The 22,271-nt window shown below is 35.7% G+C and overlaps 2 protein-coding genes across 8 annotated transcripts in view; both read left to right on the top strand.

The window, feature by feature from the left end:
* The window catches only part of TOPAZ1 (testis and ovary specific TOPAZ 1), a 99,925-nt gene that overhangs the window by 38,285 nt on the left and 39,369 nt on the right, over nucleotides 1-22,271 (top strand). For all 7 annotated transcript variants that reach the window (XM_058729195.1, XM_058729191.1, XM_058729189.1 and 4 more), the window contains 3 exons: nucleotides 9,477-9,628; nucleotides 9,832-9,924; nucleotides 11,007-11,122. In XM_058729195.1, coding sequence (XP_058585178.1) covers nucleotides 9,477-9,628; nucleotides 9,832-9,924; nucleotides 11,007-11,122 — 361 coding nt within the window. The remainder of the gene's footprint in view (nucleotides 1-9,476; nucleotides 9,629-9,831; nucleotides 9,925-11,006; nucleotides 11,123-22,271) is intronic.
* LOC131511528 (actin-related protein 2/3 complex subunit 5-like protein) lies at nucleotides 316-4,044 on the top strand (the record flags this gene model as incomplete). The annotated part of the gene is made up of 1 exon (XM_058729201.1): nucleotides 316-4,044. A coding segment is annotated over one exon (453 nt), but the record flags the coding sequence as incomplete, so codon positions are not given.

Genomic DNA, 22,271 nt, shown 5'->3' with positions numbered 1-22,271 from the left:
TGATTAGATGTCAATGAACATGTATATTCCAGAAATAATTCCATAGCATGAGATGTGGAAGAAAAGTGGATGACATGAAAAAAAAAAACCAGGAAAACTCCCAAAATTGTAATTCTGATTGTGTAAACATCTAGTGTATCAGGAGAAATATATTTGAATTTAGTTTTAAAACAACAAATATAGGGATGGGTGGCGGCGTCTGTGCACGGAGGAGGTGGAGGAGGCCCCTGGCAGCTGCTTCTTGCCCCTGAGCCAGTGCCAAGTGGTGTAGAGCCAGGGCAGGACCCAGAGCCGAGCCGGCTGAGCAGGCTCTGACTCCCTGCCACAGCCCAGAACTTCCATTGGGTGGACATCGACAAGTTTGATGAGAACAGATTCCTGGGCAAGCAGGAGGAGGCAGCAGTGGCCAGACCATGCCCGGACCCTGGTGAGGCGGATGGCCTTCTGCAGCAAGGGGGCGTGCTTCGAGCATTCCGTGCAGCCTTGCAGAACTGTCCCATCAGCACCAAGAATCAGGCCGTGAAGGAACGGTCCCAGAGCATGGTGCTGAAAGTACTTACAGATTTTAAGAGCAGAGCAATTGAGCAGGCTGTGCATTCACTGGACAAAAATGGCATTGACTTGCCAATGAAGTACATTTATAAAGGGTTTGAGAAGCCCACAGAAAACAGCAGCGCAGTGTTACCCCAATGGCATGAAAAGGCATTAGCAGTAGGAGGACTAGGCTCCATTATGAGTTCTCACAGCAAGAAACACTTTAAAAACTAAAAAAAAAAGGGACTCCTCTTATCTTGAGAAGAATTTTGGATGCACAGGCTGATGAAGAAGGGATTGACACTGGACCATCTTCCTAGGAATTCCCAGCTAAACTATTTCAGGACATGCATCCGCTGAAGTGTATTTTATTTTCAAGGTGGAGGGAGAAATCTTCTGTTTCTTAAATCCTTTGTAGGATCTGATAGTCTATGCCTTTGTCCGCAAGTAACACAGAACTGATGTTGTAACTGCCTGCTGGAGTGGCTGGCGCATCTTGGCCAGGTGTACATGTGTGCTCTGCCTATTTAAAATGGAAGAGGGACTATCTGAGCAGGTACAGATCCAAGGGCTGTGGTAAAAGGCAGAGCCTTGTTTTTTTGAAGTAGTAAAACTTCCAGGATTTGTACAGACATCCCTGGGAAGATAGGGCTCTCTTGGGTTCATTGTAAAGTGCCTACTGCATCAGTAAAGCTCTTGGCTTATTAGAATGTAAAAAAGATAATAATAATTAACAAATAAATAAAAATCAACAAATACAGAGAACAAAAATAAAGACCTATAATGAATGAAAGTTGGTAAGAACCTGTGGAAATTATGTTTGGTGTGAAAACAGAAATTTAGATCAGTGGAACAGAATAGATAGCTCAGAATAGAAGCATTATTACATATAAAGAATTTTAATATTTAGAAAGACCAGAGAGTTTGGTAAGGGAAGACTTATTTAATGAATGATGTTAGGATAACTAGATACCATTTTAGAAAGAGAAACGAATACCACAGGTATAAGGTGTAGGTCTAACTGTTCAGGCTCTACAGAGAACCTACATTGGTACACAGGGGAAGTTACCGAGTGGGGAGGACTCCTCATCCCCTATTTATCCATAGGTCCTCTTATATATTTTATATTTGATTTTAGACATAAAATTCTCTTTCTGGAAGCGATTTTTGAATGTTTTACTTAGAAATAATTTCTAATTTCCAGGAAGTTGCAAAACTTAAAATAATACAAAGAATACCCACATATCCTTACTTTAATGTTTGCACTCATTCTCTCTATCCCCCTCTCCTTCTCTCCTTATATGCATGTGTGTGCATGTGTGTGGTATACATGCATACACAACATTTTTTTCCCTGAACCATCCAAAAGTAGGTTACATGCATCATGGCTTTTTACTCCTAAATACTTCAGTGTATATTTCCTAAAAACAGGATATCCTCTTATGTAACCATGGCACATTTATCAACTCGGTAAATTTAACATTGGGTACAATACTTTTGTCTAATCTACATTTGTATTCAAATTCTGTCAGTTAACCCATAATGTTCTTATATCATTTTCCCCTCCAGATCAGGATCAGTCATTACATTTAGTTGTTCTCTTTATGCTCCTTTATTATAGAACACTGCCATTGTCTTTCTTTGATGTGTGTGTGTGTGTGTATCTGTGTATCTGTCTTCCCACCTAGATAACAACTGCACTGGCAGAATCTGGTACAACTGTTTTAGAAGAGTCTAAAAGAGTCTATTGAACGTTTGCAACTTCTATGAGAAGACTTGAGGGATAAATTGGGGTTAATTTCAGTCAATTTCAGCTCTTAGCACAGTAACAACTGCCCATGCCTCATCAGAGCCATTTAATGGGCAGCTGCACATGACTTCCTGGAGCAGTTTGCACACAGCTTGTGAGAGCCAGGGTGGGGAATAAAGATGCTGTCCCCCAGATTATCAGGGATCTACACTCAGATTGCTGATTGCTGCTTCTAATCACAGGTGCAAAGGGATGGGCAGCTCTTATTGCAATTTTCCCCATTGTTGCAAGCCCCTATCCTTCCTGCTAAAGTGACTTCCAGAGGATTTAAAGAGCTAGCAACCTTTTTTTTTTTTATCCTCCCTTTCATTTTTCTCTTTTTTCCTTTACGGGAACCATTAGAGGCTAGGATATTCAAAAACAACTGCTGTATCCATTTATGGAGAAAACTAAAAAGTGACTATGCATGGGAAAGGCTCAGAAAAGACCTGAGTATACCTTAAGTTCACACATTATATAGTAATAAAAGTTTCAATATAGTAAGAAGATATAATAGTTATAAACATTTATATACCTAAAGACCATCAAAATCTATAAAGCAAAAATTGACAGAATTAGAGACAGTTTTCCAATAATAGAGATTTCAGTATCCAATTCACAATAATGTATTGAGCAACCTGATAAAAGAGCCCTTGACACAATATACCAAATAGGTCTAACAGACATATACAGAATATTCTACTTAATAACAATAGCATACACATTATTTTTGTGAACACATAGGACATTTTCCAGGATAGACAATATGTTAGGCCACAAATTAAGTCTCAACAGATTTTGAAAGATACGTATTGCACAAAGTGTCTTCTGTGACTACAATAGGATAAAATTAGAAATCAGTAACAGAAGGAAAACTGGAAAATTCACCAAATGGTGGAAGTTGAACAGGTATATCAAAGGAGAAATTAGAAAAAACTTAGAGACAAATGAAGATGAAGCAGAACATACCAAAACGTATGGGATGCAGTGAACGTGCTGCTAAGAAGGAAGTTTAAGGCTTTAAAGGCTTACATTAAGAAACAAGAAAGATCTTAAATCAACAACCTACCTTTACAACTTAAGAAACTAGAGAAAGAAAAACTAAACCCAAAGCTAACAGAAGGAAGGAAATGATAAAACTTAGAGCAGAGATAAAGGGAATAGAGAATAGAAAAACAATGAGAAAGAAAATCAGTGAAACTGAAAGTTGGTTCTTAAACCATCAAAATGTACAAACCTTTAGCTAGATTGACTAAGAAAAAAGGAATATTCAAGCTACTAAAATAAAAACTGAAAGACATTAATGATTCTACAGAAAGTAAAAACAATTATAAAAGAATACTATGAATAATTGTACACAAAACTAGATGAATGAATTCCTAGAAACCCCAAAACCTGCCAAGACTAAGTGATGTCAAAATCCAAATAGACCTATAACTAGTAAGCGTATTAAATCAGTAATCAGAAGGCTCCTGACATAATCCCTGCACCCAATGGCTTCATTTGTGAGTTTTACCAAACATTTAGAAAAAGAGCTAATACCAGGACGCCTGGGTGGCTCAGTCAGTTAAGCAGCTGACTTCAGCTCAGGTCATGATCTGGTGGTTTGTGGGTTCAAGCCGTGCATCAAGCTCTCTGCTGTCAGCACAGAGCCCGTTTTGGATCCCTGGTCTCCCTCTCCTTCTCTCTCCACGTGTGCACTTTCTCTCTCTCTCTCTCTCTCAAAATAAGTAAGTGTTAAGAAAAAAAGAAAAAAAAAGATCCAGTAGCAGTTATTCTCAGTCTTTCCCAGAAAGTTGAAGAGGAGGGAACACGTGCTTACTCATTCTATGAGGTTGAGTTAGTCATTATTTTGATAGCGAGCAAAGCAAAGACACTAAAGAAAACTACAAATCAGTATCCTTTATGAAACTGATAAAAATTCCTCAACAGGATACTAGCAGACCAAAGTCAGCAGCACATTCAGAGGATTATACACCATGACCAAGTGGGATTTTATTCTTGGAATTGCAAGGATAGTTCAACATGCAAACCACATTAACAGAATGAAAGAGAAAAACCACATATTCCTTTCAGTTGATGCAGAAAAAGCATGTGGTAAAATTCAACATTCTTTCATGATAAAAACACTCCAAAAAACTGGGAATGAGAGGAGACTGATGTAAAAGCTGTATAAGTTTCTCCCACTATCTGAAAGTAAAGTGTTCTTAGGAAACCTTTCATAAGCCAAAGCGACATAAAGTGGAGAAGCAGTTACCATTTTGTAGAAGTGAAAATCCTCTTTAGGTTTCTCTGTTAGTGAAAATAAGTACAGGCATACCTCAGAGATGTGAGTTCTGTTCCAGACCACTGCAATAAAATGAATATAGAAAAAATAAGTCAGGTGAATTTTTTGTTTCCTGGTAAATATAAAATTTATATATTATAGTCTGTTAAGTGTGTAATAGGAAAAAACAATGTGCATATGAACCTTAGTTAAACTTTATTGCTAAAAAATTCTAACCATCATCTAAGCCCTCTGTTAGTCCTAAACACTGATCACAGGTCACCACAACAGACGTAATAATGAAAAAGTTTGAAATATTTCAAGAATTACCAAAAGGTGACACACAGACATGAAATGAGCAAGTGCTATCAGAAAAATTGTGCCAATAGGTTTACTTGATGTAGGGTTCCCACAAATCTTTAATTTGTAAAAAAAAATGCACTGTGCAAAGTACAGTAAAGCAAAGTACAATAAAACAAGGTAGGCACACTAAGCTAGGACTTTCATAGAAGTAAAGTGGATAAGGCAAACTTGCAGAGAATGAGGGAAACCTGTATATAAAAAACCTATTGCAAATATCATGCTCAATGGTGAAAGACTGAAAACTCTTTCCCTTAAGATCAGGAACAAAGTCAAGGATACCTACTTTCATCACTTCTGTTCAACATAGTCTAGCCAGAGTAATTAGGCAAGGCAAGGAAATGAAATGCATCCATTTTGGAAAGGAAGAAGTAAAATTATCTCTGCTTGCAAGTGATATGATCTTATATGTAGAAGTCCTAAAAATTTGACACCAAAAAAAAAAAAAAACCCTATAAGAACTAAAATATGAATTCAGCAAAGTAGGATATAGAATCAACATGCAAAAATCGGTTGCATTTTTGAGCAATCTGAAAAGGAAACTATAAAAACATTTCAATTACAATAGCATCAAAAATAATAAAATATTTAGGAGTTAACCAAGGAAGTGAAAGACTTGTCTAATGAAATCTACAAAGCATTGCTGAAAGAAATTAAAGAAGACCTAAACTAGTGGAAACACATTCCATGTTCACAGACTGGAAGACTTAATATTGTTAAAATTCAGCGCAGTCCCTATCAAAATCCCAATGACATTTGTCTGCAGAAATAGAAAAACCTATCTATTATAAGGAATACCAAAACAATTTTTTTTCAAGTTTTTTTTTTTAAATTTATTATTTAAATTCAAGTTAGTTAACATAGTATTGATTTACTGGTGTAGTATTCGTTTCCCGAGTAGAACCCAGTGATTCATCACTTAATATACAGCTCCCAGGGCACATCCCAACAAGTGCCCTCATTAATACCCATTACCTACTTAGCCCATCACCCCACACAGCTCCCCTCCAGCGACCCTCAGATTGTTCTTTCTATTTAGGAGTCTCTTATGGTTTACCTTCCTCTCTGTTTTTATCTTATTTTTCTTTCCCTTCCCTTATGTTCACCTGTTTTGTTTCCTAAACTCCGCATATCGAAGAGCAATCTTGAAAAAGAATAAAACTTGAGGAATCAAACTTCTGACTTGAAAGCTTCCTACAAAGCTACAGTAATCAAAAACTGTAGTACTGGCATAAAGACATAAAACCAATGGAATAGAATAGAAAGCCCAAACATAAACCCTCATGGATATGGTCAAATGATTTTAGACAATGGTGCCAGTACTACTTCATGGGGAAAGGATAGTTTTTTTCAACAAATGGTGCTGGGAATGCTGGCTATCCAACATGCAAAAGAATAAAATTAAACCCTTACCTAACACTATATGCAAAAATTAATTCAAAATGGATCAAAGACCTTAATGTACAAAATGTACAAAAATAAAGCTCTTGGAAGTCTTAAGGGCAAAGCTCCACAGTATTGGTTTCACAGTAATTTCTCAGGTATGACACCAAAAACACAGACAACAAAAGAAAAATAAACAAATTGGACTTTATGAAAATTTTAAAAATTTGTGCATTAACATACAGTATCTAAAGTAAAACAGCAACCCAAAGAATGGGAGAAGATATTGGCAAATCATATATCTAATAATGGATTAATATCTAGAATATATAGAGAACTCCTAAAACTCAACAGCGAAAAAAAGCAACCTGATTGAAAAATAGGTAAAGTACTTCAATATACGTTTTTCCCAAGAAGATGTACAAATGGCCAATAAGCACATAAAAAGATGCTTAACGTCATTAGGGAAGGGCACATAAAACTACATGTGACACCACCTCACATCCATTAGGATGGTTACTATCAAATAAAATGTTAGGATATATAGAAATTGGAAATCTTGTGCACCGTTGGTGAGAATGTAAAATAGTACACACACTGTAGAAAACAGTATAGCAGTTCGTCAGAAACTTAAAAATAGAATTACCATATGACCCAGCAATTCTTCTAGGTATATACACAAAAGAACTGACAGCAGGGTCTCAAAAGATACTTGTACAGTCATGTTCATAACAGTATTATTTATAATAGCTAAAATGTGAAGAAACCCAAGTATTCATGACAGATTAATAGATTAGGAAAATGTGGTATATACATACAGAATATTATTCAGCCTTAAAAAGAGGAAATTCTAACACATGCTACAACATGGATGGATGAACCTTGAGGTCATTATGCTAAGTGAAGTCAGTCCATCACAAACAAATACTGTGTGATTCTATTTATGTGACGTAGTTCGAGTAGTCAAAATCATAGAGATGGAAAGTAGAGTGGTGGTTGTGGGGGGCTAGGAGGAGGTGAAAAGGGAGAATTATCGTTTAATGAGTATAGAGTTTCAGTTTTATAAGATGAAAAAATTTCATGGAGATGGATGAACATTTTGAATGTATTTAATACCACTGAACGGTACACTTAAAAATAATGAAGACGGTGGGGCGCCTGGGTTGGTTGGGGCTCAGTTGGTTAAGCGTCTGACTTTGGCTCAGGTCGTGATCTCATGGTTTGTGAGTTCAAGCCCTGCGTTGGGCCCTGTGCTGACAGCTCGAAGCCTGGAGCCTGCTTCTGATTCTGTGTCTCCCTTTCTCTATCTGCCCCTCCACTGCTCACACTATGAGTCTTTCTCTCTGTCTCAAAAATAAACATTAAAAAATAATGAAGATGGTAAATTTTATATTATGTGTATTTTATCACAATGAAAAATTGGGGGGAGGGGCAAGCAATGTAGCAGATTGTGTCAAAAGCCATCACAATTTTTAAACTTTTGTCACCCAACAGTTTAACCAGGAGAGATTACTTTAAAAAGAGAAGTTAAATTAATATTTTAAAATTTAAAAGTAGTTCATGACAAAAGGAGGGCTTCGTGTCGTTTAGTGGACTACTTAAACATTAACAAATTTTTTCCAACTATGCTTTTTTTTTTTTAGTTTATTTATTTTGAGAGAGAGTGCCCATGTTCCTGAGGGCGGTGGGGCGGAGGGGGGTGGTGTTGGTGAGGAGAGAGAGTAGAGGAGAGAGAGAAAATGCCAAGAATTATCAATCGCCTCTCCATACCTCGGAGCCTGACACAGAGCTCGATCCGACAAACTGTGAAATCATAACCTGAGCAGAAATCACGAATCGGATGCTTAACTGAGCCACCCAGGCACCCCTCTTTTTTTAAACATGCAGTTCCAGTTTTATTAATAAATTATAATAGCAAGCACTCTGAATTTCCCATGTTACCTGCTAAGAAGGCAACTATGCAGATACTGCAAAATGAATATCAGGAAGAACTCATCTGTATGCGCCCAGGAAAAACAATTGTATATAAAGAAGCTTTAAGAAAACCTGAATGTTGGGGCACCTGGGTGGCTCAGTCAGTTAAACATCTGATTTTGGCTCAGGTCATGATCTCATGGTTCCTGGGTTGGAGCCCCACGTCAGTCTCTGTGCTCATGGCTCAGAGCCTGGAGCTACTTCAGATTCTGTCTCCCTCTCTCTCTGCCCCTCCCCCTCCCTCCCTCTCTGTCTGTCTCTCTCTCTCTCTCTCTCTCAAAAATAAACATTAAGAAAAATTTTTTTTTAAAAAAAGAAAACCTGAATGTTATTATATTATATTAAGGTTGTTAAAGGTTATTGTAACTTCAACAATTATTTTTTCTTATTATGCTATTGAACTTTATCAGTAGTTACTGACTTTCCCAAGCATCACCAAGTGATCCAGATAGTAATAAGTATTTTGGGCAGAAATAATTACACAAAAGTAAAGCCCAAAGTAATTTTTATTAAGGCAGTTTCAGCTAAGGTGTATAGATTTTGACCTATGAAATTTTGAAATTGGGAAAAAATAATCAATGAATGATCCCTAAAATTAATGGGGAAAATATGTAATGGTTAAGTGTTGTATAGAAAATAGATTAAGGAATTGACATTAAGAAGTTACTCTGTCAAAGGAAATTAATCTGTACTTTTTAGTAGAATGTTCATAATCATAAACTGGAATAAAAAAACTATCCTTAGGATTAACATGTTGGTGGGGTTAAAATGACATTCTTGTGTGTGTCAGAATAGTCTACATCCACCCCGAATTACACAGTTTCTCATACATGACTAGGCCAGGCCTGAAGACTCCCCGAGAGCATGGCTCCCTCAGAGTTCATATTGAGACCATGGTATATGAGGTAACTTCGACATATTTCGTGTGGTTAGCACATTGAGTTAGCTCCCGGTCTAGTGCCTAATATGCCTCGTTGATTTCAAATGTTGTGTGGCTATTAACTTCTGCTTTAATTTACTTTCATCAAATATTTCTGATGTGGAAATGTACCTTTCAAGAAAATAAATTTATACTACTTGATTTTTAAATATAGAAAATTTGCCTAATTTAGGAAAGATAAATATCTTAAAATCAGCACATGACTTTTATGTTTTGTTTGTTTGTTTTAGTAAACATGTTTATGGAGTACTACAGAAAGTTTCCTCCAGGTATACACTTTGATTTACAAGTGCTAAATGACCTTCTAAATTCTTTACTCAAACATTGTTTATTGAAAGAAGTATTTCAGGTAGTGAACCTCAGCATAATGGTTAAAATGCTGGTAAGTAACCTAAAAATATATACTTTCTAACTCATATGTGAACTTCTCTGTTATGTTTCTTGTTTGTATAATTTAGTTAAATTTCTGTGTTGTCAAATACTTCCTAGAGAACACTGTGTTTTTCAGCATAAACGAATTTGAGAAACTTAAGGTGTACAGAAAGAAGACATGAAAATGAGTGTAATTTTTTTTGTTTTATCCAGCCTGCTCTGAAAATATTACTAAAAATATTTGAGCATGTGGCAACTATGAAATTAAGGAATGCTGTACCTGCTTTAATTGATATATTTTGTAAGGTATGCTTTATTTTATCTCTTTTATTCTCTGATAGTGACTAACCAAGAAAATAATTCTTTCCACTAACACTCTTAAAGCACCTTTTATCCACATTATTGATGCCAAAGAATTCTGTTTTTCAGAAATGTTCTTTTTCTCTTGAAAGAGGATTTATAAACGGACTCCAGTGACTGATAGGCCTTCCCCTTAAATAAATTATTCCAAGCACTTCAGGTGACTTCTTTTTAAGTTGTGAAGTCATCTTGATACCTTAAAAATGATTAAAGAAAACTCTCTTCATCAAAAAGATTTGAGGTCATTTATAACAAAAATAAATATGCAAATCAATATATAAATAGAAAATCATGACCGAAACAAAGGAAGTAGATAGGGAAAAACATGGAGGTTAGGAATTAATTTTATATTTGACACTAAACAAAAAGAAAAATAATTTTCATGGCTTCCTAAAAATATGTTAAAATTTGTACTTTTGGATGCTTACTGGTATTTAGCACTGCATGGCCATCCATTTCAGAATAGGCTAACAGCAAGAAAGCCTGCATTTTCTTTAAGGAGCAGCATTGGAACCACTCTAGCAGATGTACAGATATTTCAGTGAATGCCTCTAGTTCCACTTTACAAAACTTGACAGAATTACCTGCCTAGAAATTTTTTGAACCAGAAATTACTGATTACCACTAATAGTTGTAGAAAAGCTCGGTTTGATACTTCTCAGGAAGTTTACAATCTGGGATAAGGTGTAAACACCAGTGCTATGCTAAAGATGAAATGAGTACAAAACAAGATGTACGGACGATAAATTCATTGAGATAACTTGAAAAACAGAAAGAATATTCAAGTTTTGAATTAAAGAATTATTTTCATTTTCACTTTAAATTCTTAAAGTAGGGTGTCTAATTTTGGTTCTCAAATATTGGAAGAATATATGCTTCAGACTTTTTAAGTGAATTTTAATTCTGCTTGTCCGCTTATTTCATTTTGTCCACCAGTCTCCTAATTGTTACATACTGGTTTTTAACTTTTTCATATTTGTATAAAAATGATTTTTTCTTTTTTTTTTTTTTTTTTTTGTCTTCTACAGTTTGTTGAAGTTGGGATGGTGTTTGACCCAGAACACTTTAACTATATCATCAAGCTCTTATACCAACTACAGGCTTCCCAACAAGAAATAACTGCAGTTCTGGAAATGAAATCCAGGTGAGAAAAGTCATTATAATTAAGGTTAAGTTTTATATTTATATATATTTTTTTCTATATATTTATATATTTAAATATATATACTTATGGACTTACAAAGGATGAAAGGAAAGCACTTACCACTGTTCAAACACCTGGGTAGTTACCCACCATAAGCCCTTCTCCCATCTCTTGGCTCTGTGCTAGTCACATTGTCATTAGTCGGGCTGCCTCTAGACAGCCCTTCTGACCAGCCTCACCAAATCTTTGTCAGACCTCATTCATCTCCATGCCTGCACATCAAGTGTAAAAGGAATCTCTTATCCTTTGTTTCAGAACTTACTTAATTACACTTACTGCACTCTCTTTTATGTATATAAATTGCGTCCTTTATTTTCTTTCACTTCTTTTCATGTTAGCTATAATAAAATACTTTAATCCCCTTCTTCATCTGTGTCTCACTTGTTCAGTTTCTCTATGTGGCTCATAGGACTCCCAAGACTTTTTTTATTTGGAAACCTATGATAATTATGAGCAGTATCATAATGTACCTGTATTGAGAAAAAGGAAAGCCTTGACTTTTACAGAAATTTTAAGTAAACCATTATATACATAGAGAAAGTATTACATATTGTGTTTAAAAGAACCGTGACTTTTGAATGAAATCATAGTTGATAGAATACAAATGGTATTAACCACCAAAGTCCTTGAGAACACCTAGAAAGTTCCTTCATACAGCTTCCACAGCTGTTGTCATCTCATTTCTCATTATTTTCTAATACAGAGCTTTTGACTTCCTTGGTTCATAGTGTCCGTAGGCCAAAAGTACATTAATAGTCACATTTATTACGTAGTTAGATGCAAACAAGTTAATAGTAGTAATTTTATGATATCTGACAGAAGGTTCTTAAAAATTTTCAATAACCTGTGAGGGTCCTATGCATTTGCTATAGTCTAGCCCTGGATGTCCTGGTACACAGATAGGGAATTGCAGTGATTCTACTAAGTAATAGGACGTCCCTTGAAGCACCAGCATTGAAGATACATTTGACTTCTTCAAGTTCTGGGAGTTGTTTCATTTCTTTAACTAATGATAATTGCAATTTATGTTGTCTATAAAAATTATAATACTCTTCAGGCTACATAAAGTGTTGGGACTACTTAGGAAATAAATTTTTGTGAGAAGAATGTCTAGCATAGAGTTCTGGGATTAAATCCATTTATAATAACTAGAGTACATCGATGTTTTCTTCAGAACATTAAGTCATTCCTCTCCTGATCCACATGCTAACAAGTTGGCTTTTTGGACAGTGGCAGCTATGACGGAGAGCTGAAATGGCTAGCAGATGTTAGTCTGCTGCCAGATTGGGTAGCATTTGGCACAAGGGAAGTGTGCGCATCCATGTTCAAAAGGAGCAATAGTACCCTGGTACCCAGAACAGCTATACAACTCAACCCTTCAGGCACTGACTGGGAAAAGGATCTCTTGATATAGGAAGACTCCAGAACAAACCAGCCTTAGTTTTCAAATTTTCAAATTGACACAATCTCACAAATATTTTTGTAGTTTATTTTACAACCCGTAATTTTGAAAATTGTATCCTTAAATACTCTACTACTTCGTATGCTCCCACTTCAAAAGAATTATCTAGTATTTTTAAGAGGAATTAACATTGGTGACCTATTTGATGAAGGACAGACTAGGAAAATAACTTGGTAGTTAAAAGGTACAGTTTATGGTTGGGGATGTGGATACAGCCTCAATGCAGAAGGAAAAAAAATTAATATTATTTTATATTTGTATTTTCCTGACACCTGTTGAAATAATTACCCTTTTCTGGCCTAGGGAAATGAGTTTCAATAGACACTCATACTTTGATTTTATTATAGTTTTTAATTAGGTAGTTTATAGTTCATTTGGAAGGTTTTCACTTTCAGTAGATAAGGCTGCTAGAAAAAAATTCTAACATTTACTTTCAGGATATCAGTGAGAATGTAGGTGTGTCTATAATCTAGGACATTTAACATACATTTAATGAGTAATTTTTTTTATTTTGAAATAATTTTAGACTTACAGAAATGTTGCAAAAATTAGTATAGAGACTTCCCATGAACCCTTCATCTAGCTTCCCTTCATGTTAATATCCTACATAGTAATGGTACAGTTATCAAAACCAGGAAATCACTACTGTAAAACCCAATTAACTACACGTCTCAGTGCATCCTCATAGGAGGTACATGGTGCCAATACATTTCAGATAAGTTAACCTTGATAACTTAGTAAAAACAGTGTTAACTGCCAGGTTTCTACATGTAAAGATACTCTTTGCCCCTTTGTAATTAATATTTGGGGGAAGAGACTTTAACATTATACATTATCTGGTTCCTCCTCAAACTTTTACACATTAATTCTAGGATTCATCAGGGGATCTTTCCTGGAAGTTACTACTGTGGTATTTGCCCCATGGTGATTTTGTATTTTCCCTATTTCTTCTACATTTTTTTAATTGGAATTTTGAGTAAAGGAGAGCTGCCCCTTCTTCATTTATTTCTTCATTTATTTATATCAGTATGAGCTCATTTTATTTTATTTTTATTTTAGGGGTTATATATGATCTAATACTATTATTATTTGTTTTGTTGCTCAAATTATTCCAGATTTGACTTTTGGGAAGTGCTTCAGGGTAGTTCCTATATCCTTCTATCACATTCTGTTCATTTTTCTACCATTTTCTTATTTTTTGGAGCCATAAAGTTGCTTTAAGTGTCATCTTCTGTTTTTCCTCCTGCAACATTGGCAACAACCAAGGAGCTTCTCCAAGGAGCTTTGGTTCCTTTTATGGGAGAGTGGTATTCGAAGACCAAGATCTGATCATTGCTACAGGAGCATAACTGCAGCCAGGCCTTCTGAGTGGACAGGGCTAGGAAATATATGCATGTATATGTGTATACAAAATATGTAAATAAAAATACACATAGGAAATATATGTGTGTCTATATACATAGACATATACATATATACACAAAAAACATAAATTTTTCTCTTTGTATGTATATTTAAAAAACATGAGTTCATACTGACAGCTTGATTCTAATCCAACACCACAGGTTTATTTTAGCCTTCCCTTTTTCTTATTTATAAATTCTTTCTGACAGTGAGAAACCTGACTTTCATTATGAATAATATGTTTAGTCATTTATAAATCCTATCCACATAAAGTGGTGTCAGAACCGCTAACCCATACCCCTGTGAAAAAAATTTATTTAGAGTATGGTATTAGTATAAAGTTATTTTTTTTCTTTAGCCTTATAGTATTCAGCCAAAAAAATTAGTTCCTCACTTAGGTTAGTTCTTTTTTGCCTCACTCCTTTCAGTGTGGTTATTCATTTGTAGAACATTGAGGTTATTCATTACTGTTTGTTTTATATTTTGAGTTCTTCCAAATCCTGGTTTTAATTATTTAAGGAGGTATATGAAACATAACTGTTTGTTCTAAGAGTCAAAGCTGTACTAAAATGTATGCAATGAAAAGTGTTGATTCTCCTTACCCCTAATGCCCTATTTCCATTCCTTCTTTTTACCTGTTTTCCACCTACTCAAGGTAGCCAGTATTTTAGTTTCTGGTTTGTCCTTCTTATAATGTGTAGAGATATATAGATATAGATATAGATATAGATATAGATATAGATATAGATATAGATATAGATATAGATATAATTTTTTGTTATGTTTAATTCTTTCTTACATAAAGTGTATCATACAATAAATGCTCTCTTCAACTTTGCTTTTTTCACTAAAACAGTATATCCTGGAAATCAATTTAAATTAGTATAGGGAAATTTGTCATCCTTTTTTAGAACTGCACCATACTTCATTGTGTGGATATTCATACAATGCTGCAGTGAATAACCCTGAATATATGTATTTTTGTATTGTTGGAGGTATATTTTTATGGCATATTTCTAGAATTGGGATTGCTTGGTCAAAAGATAAGTGCACTACTATACAAAGTACTCAAAAAGGTATGGATAACCAAAATGAAATTCTAAGAATATTCAAGTAACCCCAAAGGAAGATAAAGGGAAACAGAACATATAATAAAATGGCAGACTTAAGCTTTTTAGCTTATCAATACTCACTTTAAATGTAAATGTTCTTTTTTTTGAGAGAGAGAGAGAGAGAGAGAACATGTGCATGTATTTGTGCGTGTGCACACATAAGCAGGGAAGGGGAGCGTGGGAGAGAATGAAAGAAGGGGCACGTGGGAGAGAGTGAGACAATCTCAAGCAGGCTCCACGCTCAGCACCGAGCCCAGTGTCAGGCTTGATCCCACAACCCTGGGATCAGGACCTGAGCTGAAATCAAGAGTCAGATGCTCAGCCGACTGAACCACCCAGCTGCCCCTAAATGTAAATATTCTAATTATAACAATTAAATGACAGCAGTTGGCAGAGTAGGTATAAAAGCACGATCCAACTATATACTATCTATAAGAAATTCACTTCCAATATGAAGATATAGGTAGGTTGAAAGTTAAAGCATGGAAAATGATATACCATACAAATGGTAATTTTAAAGAAAGAATGTGAATGGCTGTATTGATTATGGGTAAGATACACTTCAGAGCAAAGAAAATTACCAGAGACAAAGAAGAACACTGCATAATAACAAAATCGTCAGTACACCAAGAATGCTTAGCAATCTGAAATGTGTATGCAGCAGACAACAGAGCTTCAAAATATGTGAAACAAAACTGATAGAGCTGAATGGATAAAATAACAAATCTATAATTTTAGTTGGAGACTCTATAATACCAAATTACCAAAGAAGATAGTAAGGAAGGAACAAAGGAACTACAAAATAGCCAGAAAACAATTTAACAAAATGCCAGCAGTGAGTCTTGCCTATCAATTATTACTTTAAATGTGACTGGATTAAATTCTCCAAATGAAAGGCAGTGTCTAAATGGATTAAAAACAAGATCCAGCTATATGCCACCTTCTAGAGACTTACTTCAGCTATAAAGATACATATACGCTGAAAGTGAAGGGATGAAGAAAAAGCTGTTCCATGCACATGGAAACCAAGAGGGCAGGATATACTTTTTCTCAGAAATACTAGACTTTTAAGTAGGAAGAGACAAAGTCATTATATAAGGAAAGGAGTCAGTTCATCAAAGGGTATAACAATTGTATGAGGCACCTGGGTGGCTCAGTCAGTTGAGTGTCCGACTCTTGATTTTGGCTCAGGTCATGATCCTGGGGTCATGGGATTAAGCCCCGAATCAGGCTCAGCATTGAGTGTGGAGCCTACTTAACATTCTTTCTCTCTCCCTCTGCCCCTCTCCCTGGCTTGTGCTCTCTCTCTCTCTCCCAAAATAAAAAGATAGATAGGGAATATAACAATTGTAAAAAAAAAAAATGTATATATATATATATATATATACATACATATATATATATATACGTATATATATGTATATATACACATACACCCAACATCAGAGCAGCCTAATATCTAAAGCAAATATTAACAGATCTAATGGGAGAAATAGACACCAGTATAATAAAAGTAGAGGATGTCAGTACTTATTTCAACAATGGGTGTATCATCCAGCAGAAAATCAGTAAAGAAACATGTGACTCGAACTACACTTTAGACTAAATGGACCTAACAGATATATACAAAACAATTCCATCCAACAGGAGCAGAACAGACATTCTTCTGAAGCACATTCAGACCATTCTCAGGATAGATCATATGTTAGTTCACAAAACAAGTAAACAGAATTTAAGAGGATTGAGTCAAGTATCTTTCCTGATTACAATGATATGAAACTAGAAGTCAATAACAGGAGGAAAACTGGAAAATCCACAGATATGTGGAAATTAAACAGATACTCCTAAACAACCAGTTAATCAAGGAATAAATCAAAAGTGAAGTAAAAAAACATTAAACAAATGAGAATGGAAATGCAACATACCAAAATCTGTGGGATACAACAAAAGCAGTTCTAACAGAGACCTTTATAGTGATAAATGCCTACACTAAGAAAAAAGAAGGATCTGAAACCTAACTGAATATGTACCTCAAGGAAGTAGAAAAAGAAGAACAAACTAAGGTCAGGGTTAATGGAAGGAAATAAAGATCAGAACAGAAATAAGTAGAAACTAGAAAAGCAATAGAAAAACAAAACTAAGGGTTTGTTTTCAAAAAGATAAAATTGACAAACCTTTAGCTACACTAAGAAAAAAGAGATGGAACAAATAAATCAGAAATGAAAGAGGAGACATAACTGGCAGCACAGAAATACAAAGGCTATTAAAAGACTAAGAACGGTTACACACCAACTGATTGGACAATCTAGAAGAATTGGATAAATTCCTAGAAACCTACAACTTGCCAAGTCTGAAACATGAAGAAATAGAAAAATTAGACAGTTTTGAGTAAGGAGATTAAAAATCTTTCCATAAAGAAAAACCCAGGACTAGATCGCTTCACTGATGAATTTTACCAGTTAAGGAAGAATTAATAACAATCCTGCTCAAACTCTTCCAAGAAATTGAAGATGAGGGGATACTTCCAAACTCATTTACACATCCAGTATTACCCTGATACCAAAGTCAGACAAAGGTACCACAAAAACTGAAAATCACAGGACATTTTTCTTGATGAACATGGATACAAAATTCTCAACAAAATATTACCAAACCAAATTCAACTGCGCATCATACACCAAGATAAAGTGGGATTTGTCCCTGGGATACAGTAATGGTTCAACATGTGTAAATCAATAAATATGATATGTCCCATTAATAGAATGAAGGATGGATATCAAATGATTCTCTCAGTAGATGCAGATAAAGCATTTGACCAAATTTAACACCCTTTTGTGATAAAAACTCTCAACAAATTATGTATAGGGAAAATGGTACCTCAGTATAACAATGGCCATATATGACAAGACCGCAGCTAACATACTTCACAGTAAAAAGCTGAAAGATTTTTCTCTAAGATCAGGAACAAAGAAAAGATGTCTACTGTAACCACTTATGTTCAGCACAGTGTGGAAGTCCTAGGTGGAGTAATTTGGCAAGAAAAAGAAATCAGGGGTGCCTGGGTGGCTCAGTTAAGTGTCCGACTTGAGCTCAGGTCGTGATCTCATGGTTCACAAGTTCAAGCCCCATGTCAGGCTCTGTTCTGACAGCTCAGAGCCTGGAGCCTGCTTCAGAATCTGTGCCTTCCTCTCTCTCTCTGCCCCTCCCCCACTCACACTCTGTGTCTCTCAAAAGTAAATAAACATAAAAAAAATTTTTGATGGGATCTCATCAAAATAAAAAGCTTCTGCACAGTGAAGGAAACAATCACCAAAACTAAAAGGCAACTGACAGAATGGGAGAAGATATTTCCAAGTGACATATCAGATAAAGGGCTAGTATCCAAAATCTATAAAGAATTTATCAACTCAACACCTCCCCCCCCAAAAAAAATTCAGTGAAGAAATGGGCAAAAGACTTGAACAGACACTTCTCCAAAGAAGACATCCAGATGCCCAACTGACACGTGAAAAAATGCTCAACATCACTCATCATCAGGGAAATACAAATCAAAACCACAATGAGATACCACCTCAACCTGTCAGAATGGCTAACATTAACAACTCAGGCAACAACAGATGTTGGCGAGGATGCGGAGAAAGAGGATCTCTTTTGCACTGTTGGTGGCAATGCAAGCTGGTGCAGCCACTCCGGAAAACAGTATGGAGGTTCCTCAAAAAACTAAAAATAGAACTCCCTATGACCCAGCAATTGCACTACTAGGCATTTATCCACGGGATATAGGTGTGCTGTTTCGAAGGGACACATGCACCCCCATGTTTATAGCAGCACTATCAACAATAGCCAAAGTGTGGAAAGAAACCAAATGTCCATCGATGGATGAATGGATAAAGAAGATGTGGTATATGTATACAATGGAGTGTTACTCGGCAATCAAAATGAAATCTTGCCATTTGCAACTATGTGGATGGAACTGGAGGGTATTATGCTAAGTGAAATTAGTCAGAGAAAGACAAAAATCATATGACCTCACTCATATGAGGACTTTAAGAGACAAAACCGATGAACATAAGGGAAGGGAAACAAAAATAATATAAAAACAGGGAGGGGGACAAAACAGAAGAGACTCATAAATATGGAGAACAAACTGAGGGTTACTAGAAGGGTTGTGGGAGGGGGGATGGGCTAAATGGGTGAGGGGCACTAAGGAATCTACTACTGAAATCATTGTTGCTAGCAATCATATGCTAACTAATTTGGATGTAAATTTTTAAAAATAAAAAATAAAATTTTTAAAAAAAGGAAAAAAAATTTTAAAGAAAAATAAAAGACATTCAAATTAGAAAGAAAGAATTAGAATTGTCTCTGTTTGCAGATTACATGATCCTACATACAGAAAACCTTAAAGACGCCATCAAAAATCGTTAGAACTAATAAAGTAAGTAAAGTTGCAGGATGTCATATCCACATACCAAAATCAGTTGTGTATTGAAAAAGCATTTGACAAAATGCAACATCCATTCATGATAAAAACCCTCAACAAAATAGGGTTAGAGGGAACATACCTCACCATAATAAGGGCCATATATGAAAAACCCACAACTAATATCATCCTCAATGGGGGAAAACTGAGAGTTTTCCTTTTGCAGTCAGGAACAAGACAGGAATGTCCATTCTCACCACTGTTATTTAACATAGTATTGGAAGTCCTAGCCACAGCAATTAGACAGCAAATTGGCAAGGAAGAGGTAAAACTTCCACTATTATATGCAGATGACATGATACTCTATACAGAAAACCCAAAAGACTCTACCCCAAAAATTGCTAGAAGAACTAATACATGAATTCAACAGCCTTAGAATATAAATTCATTGTACAGAAATTCATTGCATTTCTATATACTGACAATAAAGCAGCAGAAAAAGAAATAAAGGGATGGATCCCATTTACAATTGCACCAAAAACCATAAGATACCTGGAAATAAACCTAACCAAAGAGGTGAAAGTTCTGTACTCCGAAAACTATAGAACACTAATGAAAGAAATTGAGGAGGGCACAAGAAATGGAAAGATGTTATTTTGATGGTATCTTCTCAGAGCTAGAACAAACAATCCTAAAATTTGTATGGAACCACAAAATATCCCAAGCAGTCAAAGCAACCTGGAAAAAACAAAGCAAAGCTGGAGGCATCACAATTCTGGACTTCAAGTTATAGTACAAAGCTGTAGTGATCAAAACAGTATGGTACTGGCACAAAAATAAACACATATTTCAATGGAACAGAACACAAAAGTCAGAAATGAACCCACAACTATGTGGTCAGTTTTCAACAATCCAATTGGGAAAAAACAGTCTCTTTTACAAATAGTATTGGGAAAACTAGACAGCAACATGGAAAAGAATGAAACTGGACCTCTTTCTTACAACATACACAAAAATAAATTCAGATGGATCAAAGACCTAACTGTGAGACATTAAAATCCCAGTAACCTCTTTGACCTTGGCCATAGCAACTTCTTACTAGATACATCTCCTGAGGCAAGGGAAACAAAAGCAAAAATAAACTATTGGGAATTCATCACAATAAACTTCTATACAGCAAGGGAAACAGTCAACAAAACTAAAAGGCATCTTACAGAATGGGAGAGGATATTTGCAAATGGCATATCTGATAACGGGTTAGTATCTAAAATAAATGAAGAACTTATAAAACTGAATATCCAAAAAATGAATAATCTAGTTAACAAATGGGCAAAAGACATAATTAGACATTTTTCCAAAGAAGACATATAGATGGCCAACAGACACATGAAAATACGTTCATCGTCACCATCTAGGAAATGCAAAGCAAAACTGCAATGAGATGTCACCTCACACCTGTCAAAATGGCTGAAATCAACACACACACAAAAACAAAACACACGTTTTGTGTGTTTAAACATATTCACATATTAAAATATGTTCATTATCACTTACCATCCAGGAAATGCAAAGCAAAACTACCAATTCTCACACCTGTCAGAATGACTAAAATCAATAACCCAAAAACAACAGGTGTTGGCAAGAATGTCAAGAAAGGGGAACCCTCTTGCACTGTTGGTAGGAATGCAAACTGGTGCATCCACTCTGGAAAACAGTATGAAGTTTCCTCGAAAAGTTAAAAATAGAACTACCCTACGATCCAGCAGTTGCACCACTAGTATTTACCGAGAGAATATAAAAATACTAATTCAAAGGGATACATGCACCCTGATGTTTATAGCAGCATTATCTACAATCGCCAAGTTATGGAAGCAGCTCAAATGTCCATCAACTGATGAGTGGATAAAGAAGTTGTGGTGTGTGTAAAACCTTGGCTTGTGAGGAACTTGTTCTGTGAGTGTTCCACAAGATGAGCAAACATTTCTAACAAATTTTAACTTGATAAACGAGTGATGTCTTGCAGTGTGAGTAGTATGTAATGCTGAATGTCACATGATCACAACTTAGCCATTGGTTCTTCTCTGTCTTGCTGCAGATTGTATGTGATCATCTCTCATGCTCGGATGCTCGCTCTCAGGCCACAGTGTTTGGCAGAAATCAGTGATTTTTCAGAACGCTGGAAGGTGCCCACAGCTGGTACTACTAGTGTGTTTTTTGTCACTTCAAAGCACCTATGGACAGTCATTCGCTTTTGCATACAAGAGTAGGAATGCTTTGCTGCATTCTGGGTCAGGCTGCCTGCAGATATAGACCCTTTCCTCTGCTGTCTTATTGCCTGTTACATTAAATACAGTATATGACAAGAGTTTATTAATACTGTACTGTAGTCAACCTATGTGAGCATATACAATGGCCCCCATGCAGAAAAAGGTTGAAAAGAAAGGCAGTAAGAAGATAATTACAATGGAAGTAAAAAAGGAGAAGTACAGATGAGGTATGCAGAAGGCCAAAATTGCAAGATTTTATAAGAAGTCTATGTCTATATCTCGTTTGCAGAGGAGGAGGAGGAGATAAAGGTATCCCTCATTTCAGATGAGATTAGGGAAATGGGTAAGATGTGAGAAACAGTGCAAGATTTTGGAGAAAAGCACCACCTGATGAAGGCTTTAGCAGTGCAAGCGATGAATC

Source organism: Neofelis nebulosa, chromosome 5 (assembly GCF_028018385.1).
Source record: "Neofelis nebulosa isolate mNeoNeb1 chromosome 5, mNeoNeb1.pri, whole genome shotgun sequence".
Classification (NCBI taxonomy): domain Eukaryota; kingdom Metazoa; phylum Chordata; class Mammalia; order Carnivora; family Felidae; genus Neofelis; species Neofelis nebulosa.
This window is presented reverse-complemented; position numbering and strand designations above follow the sequence as displayed.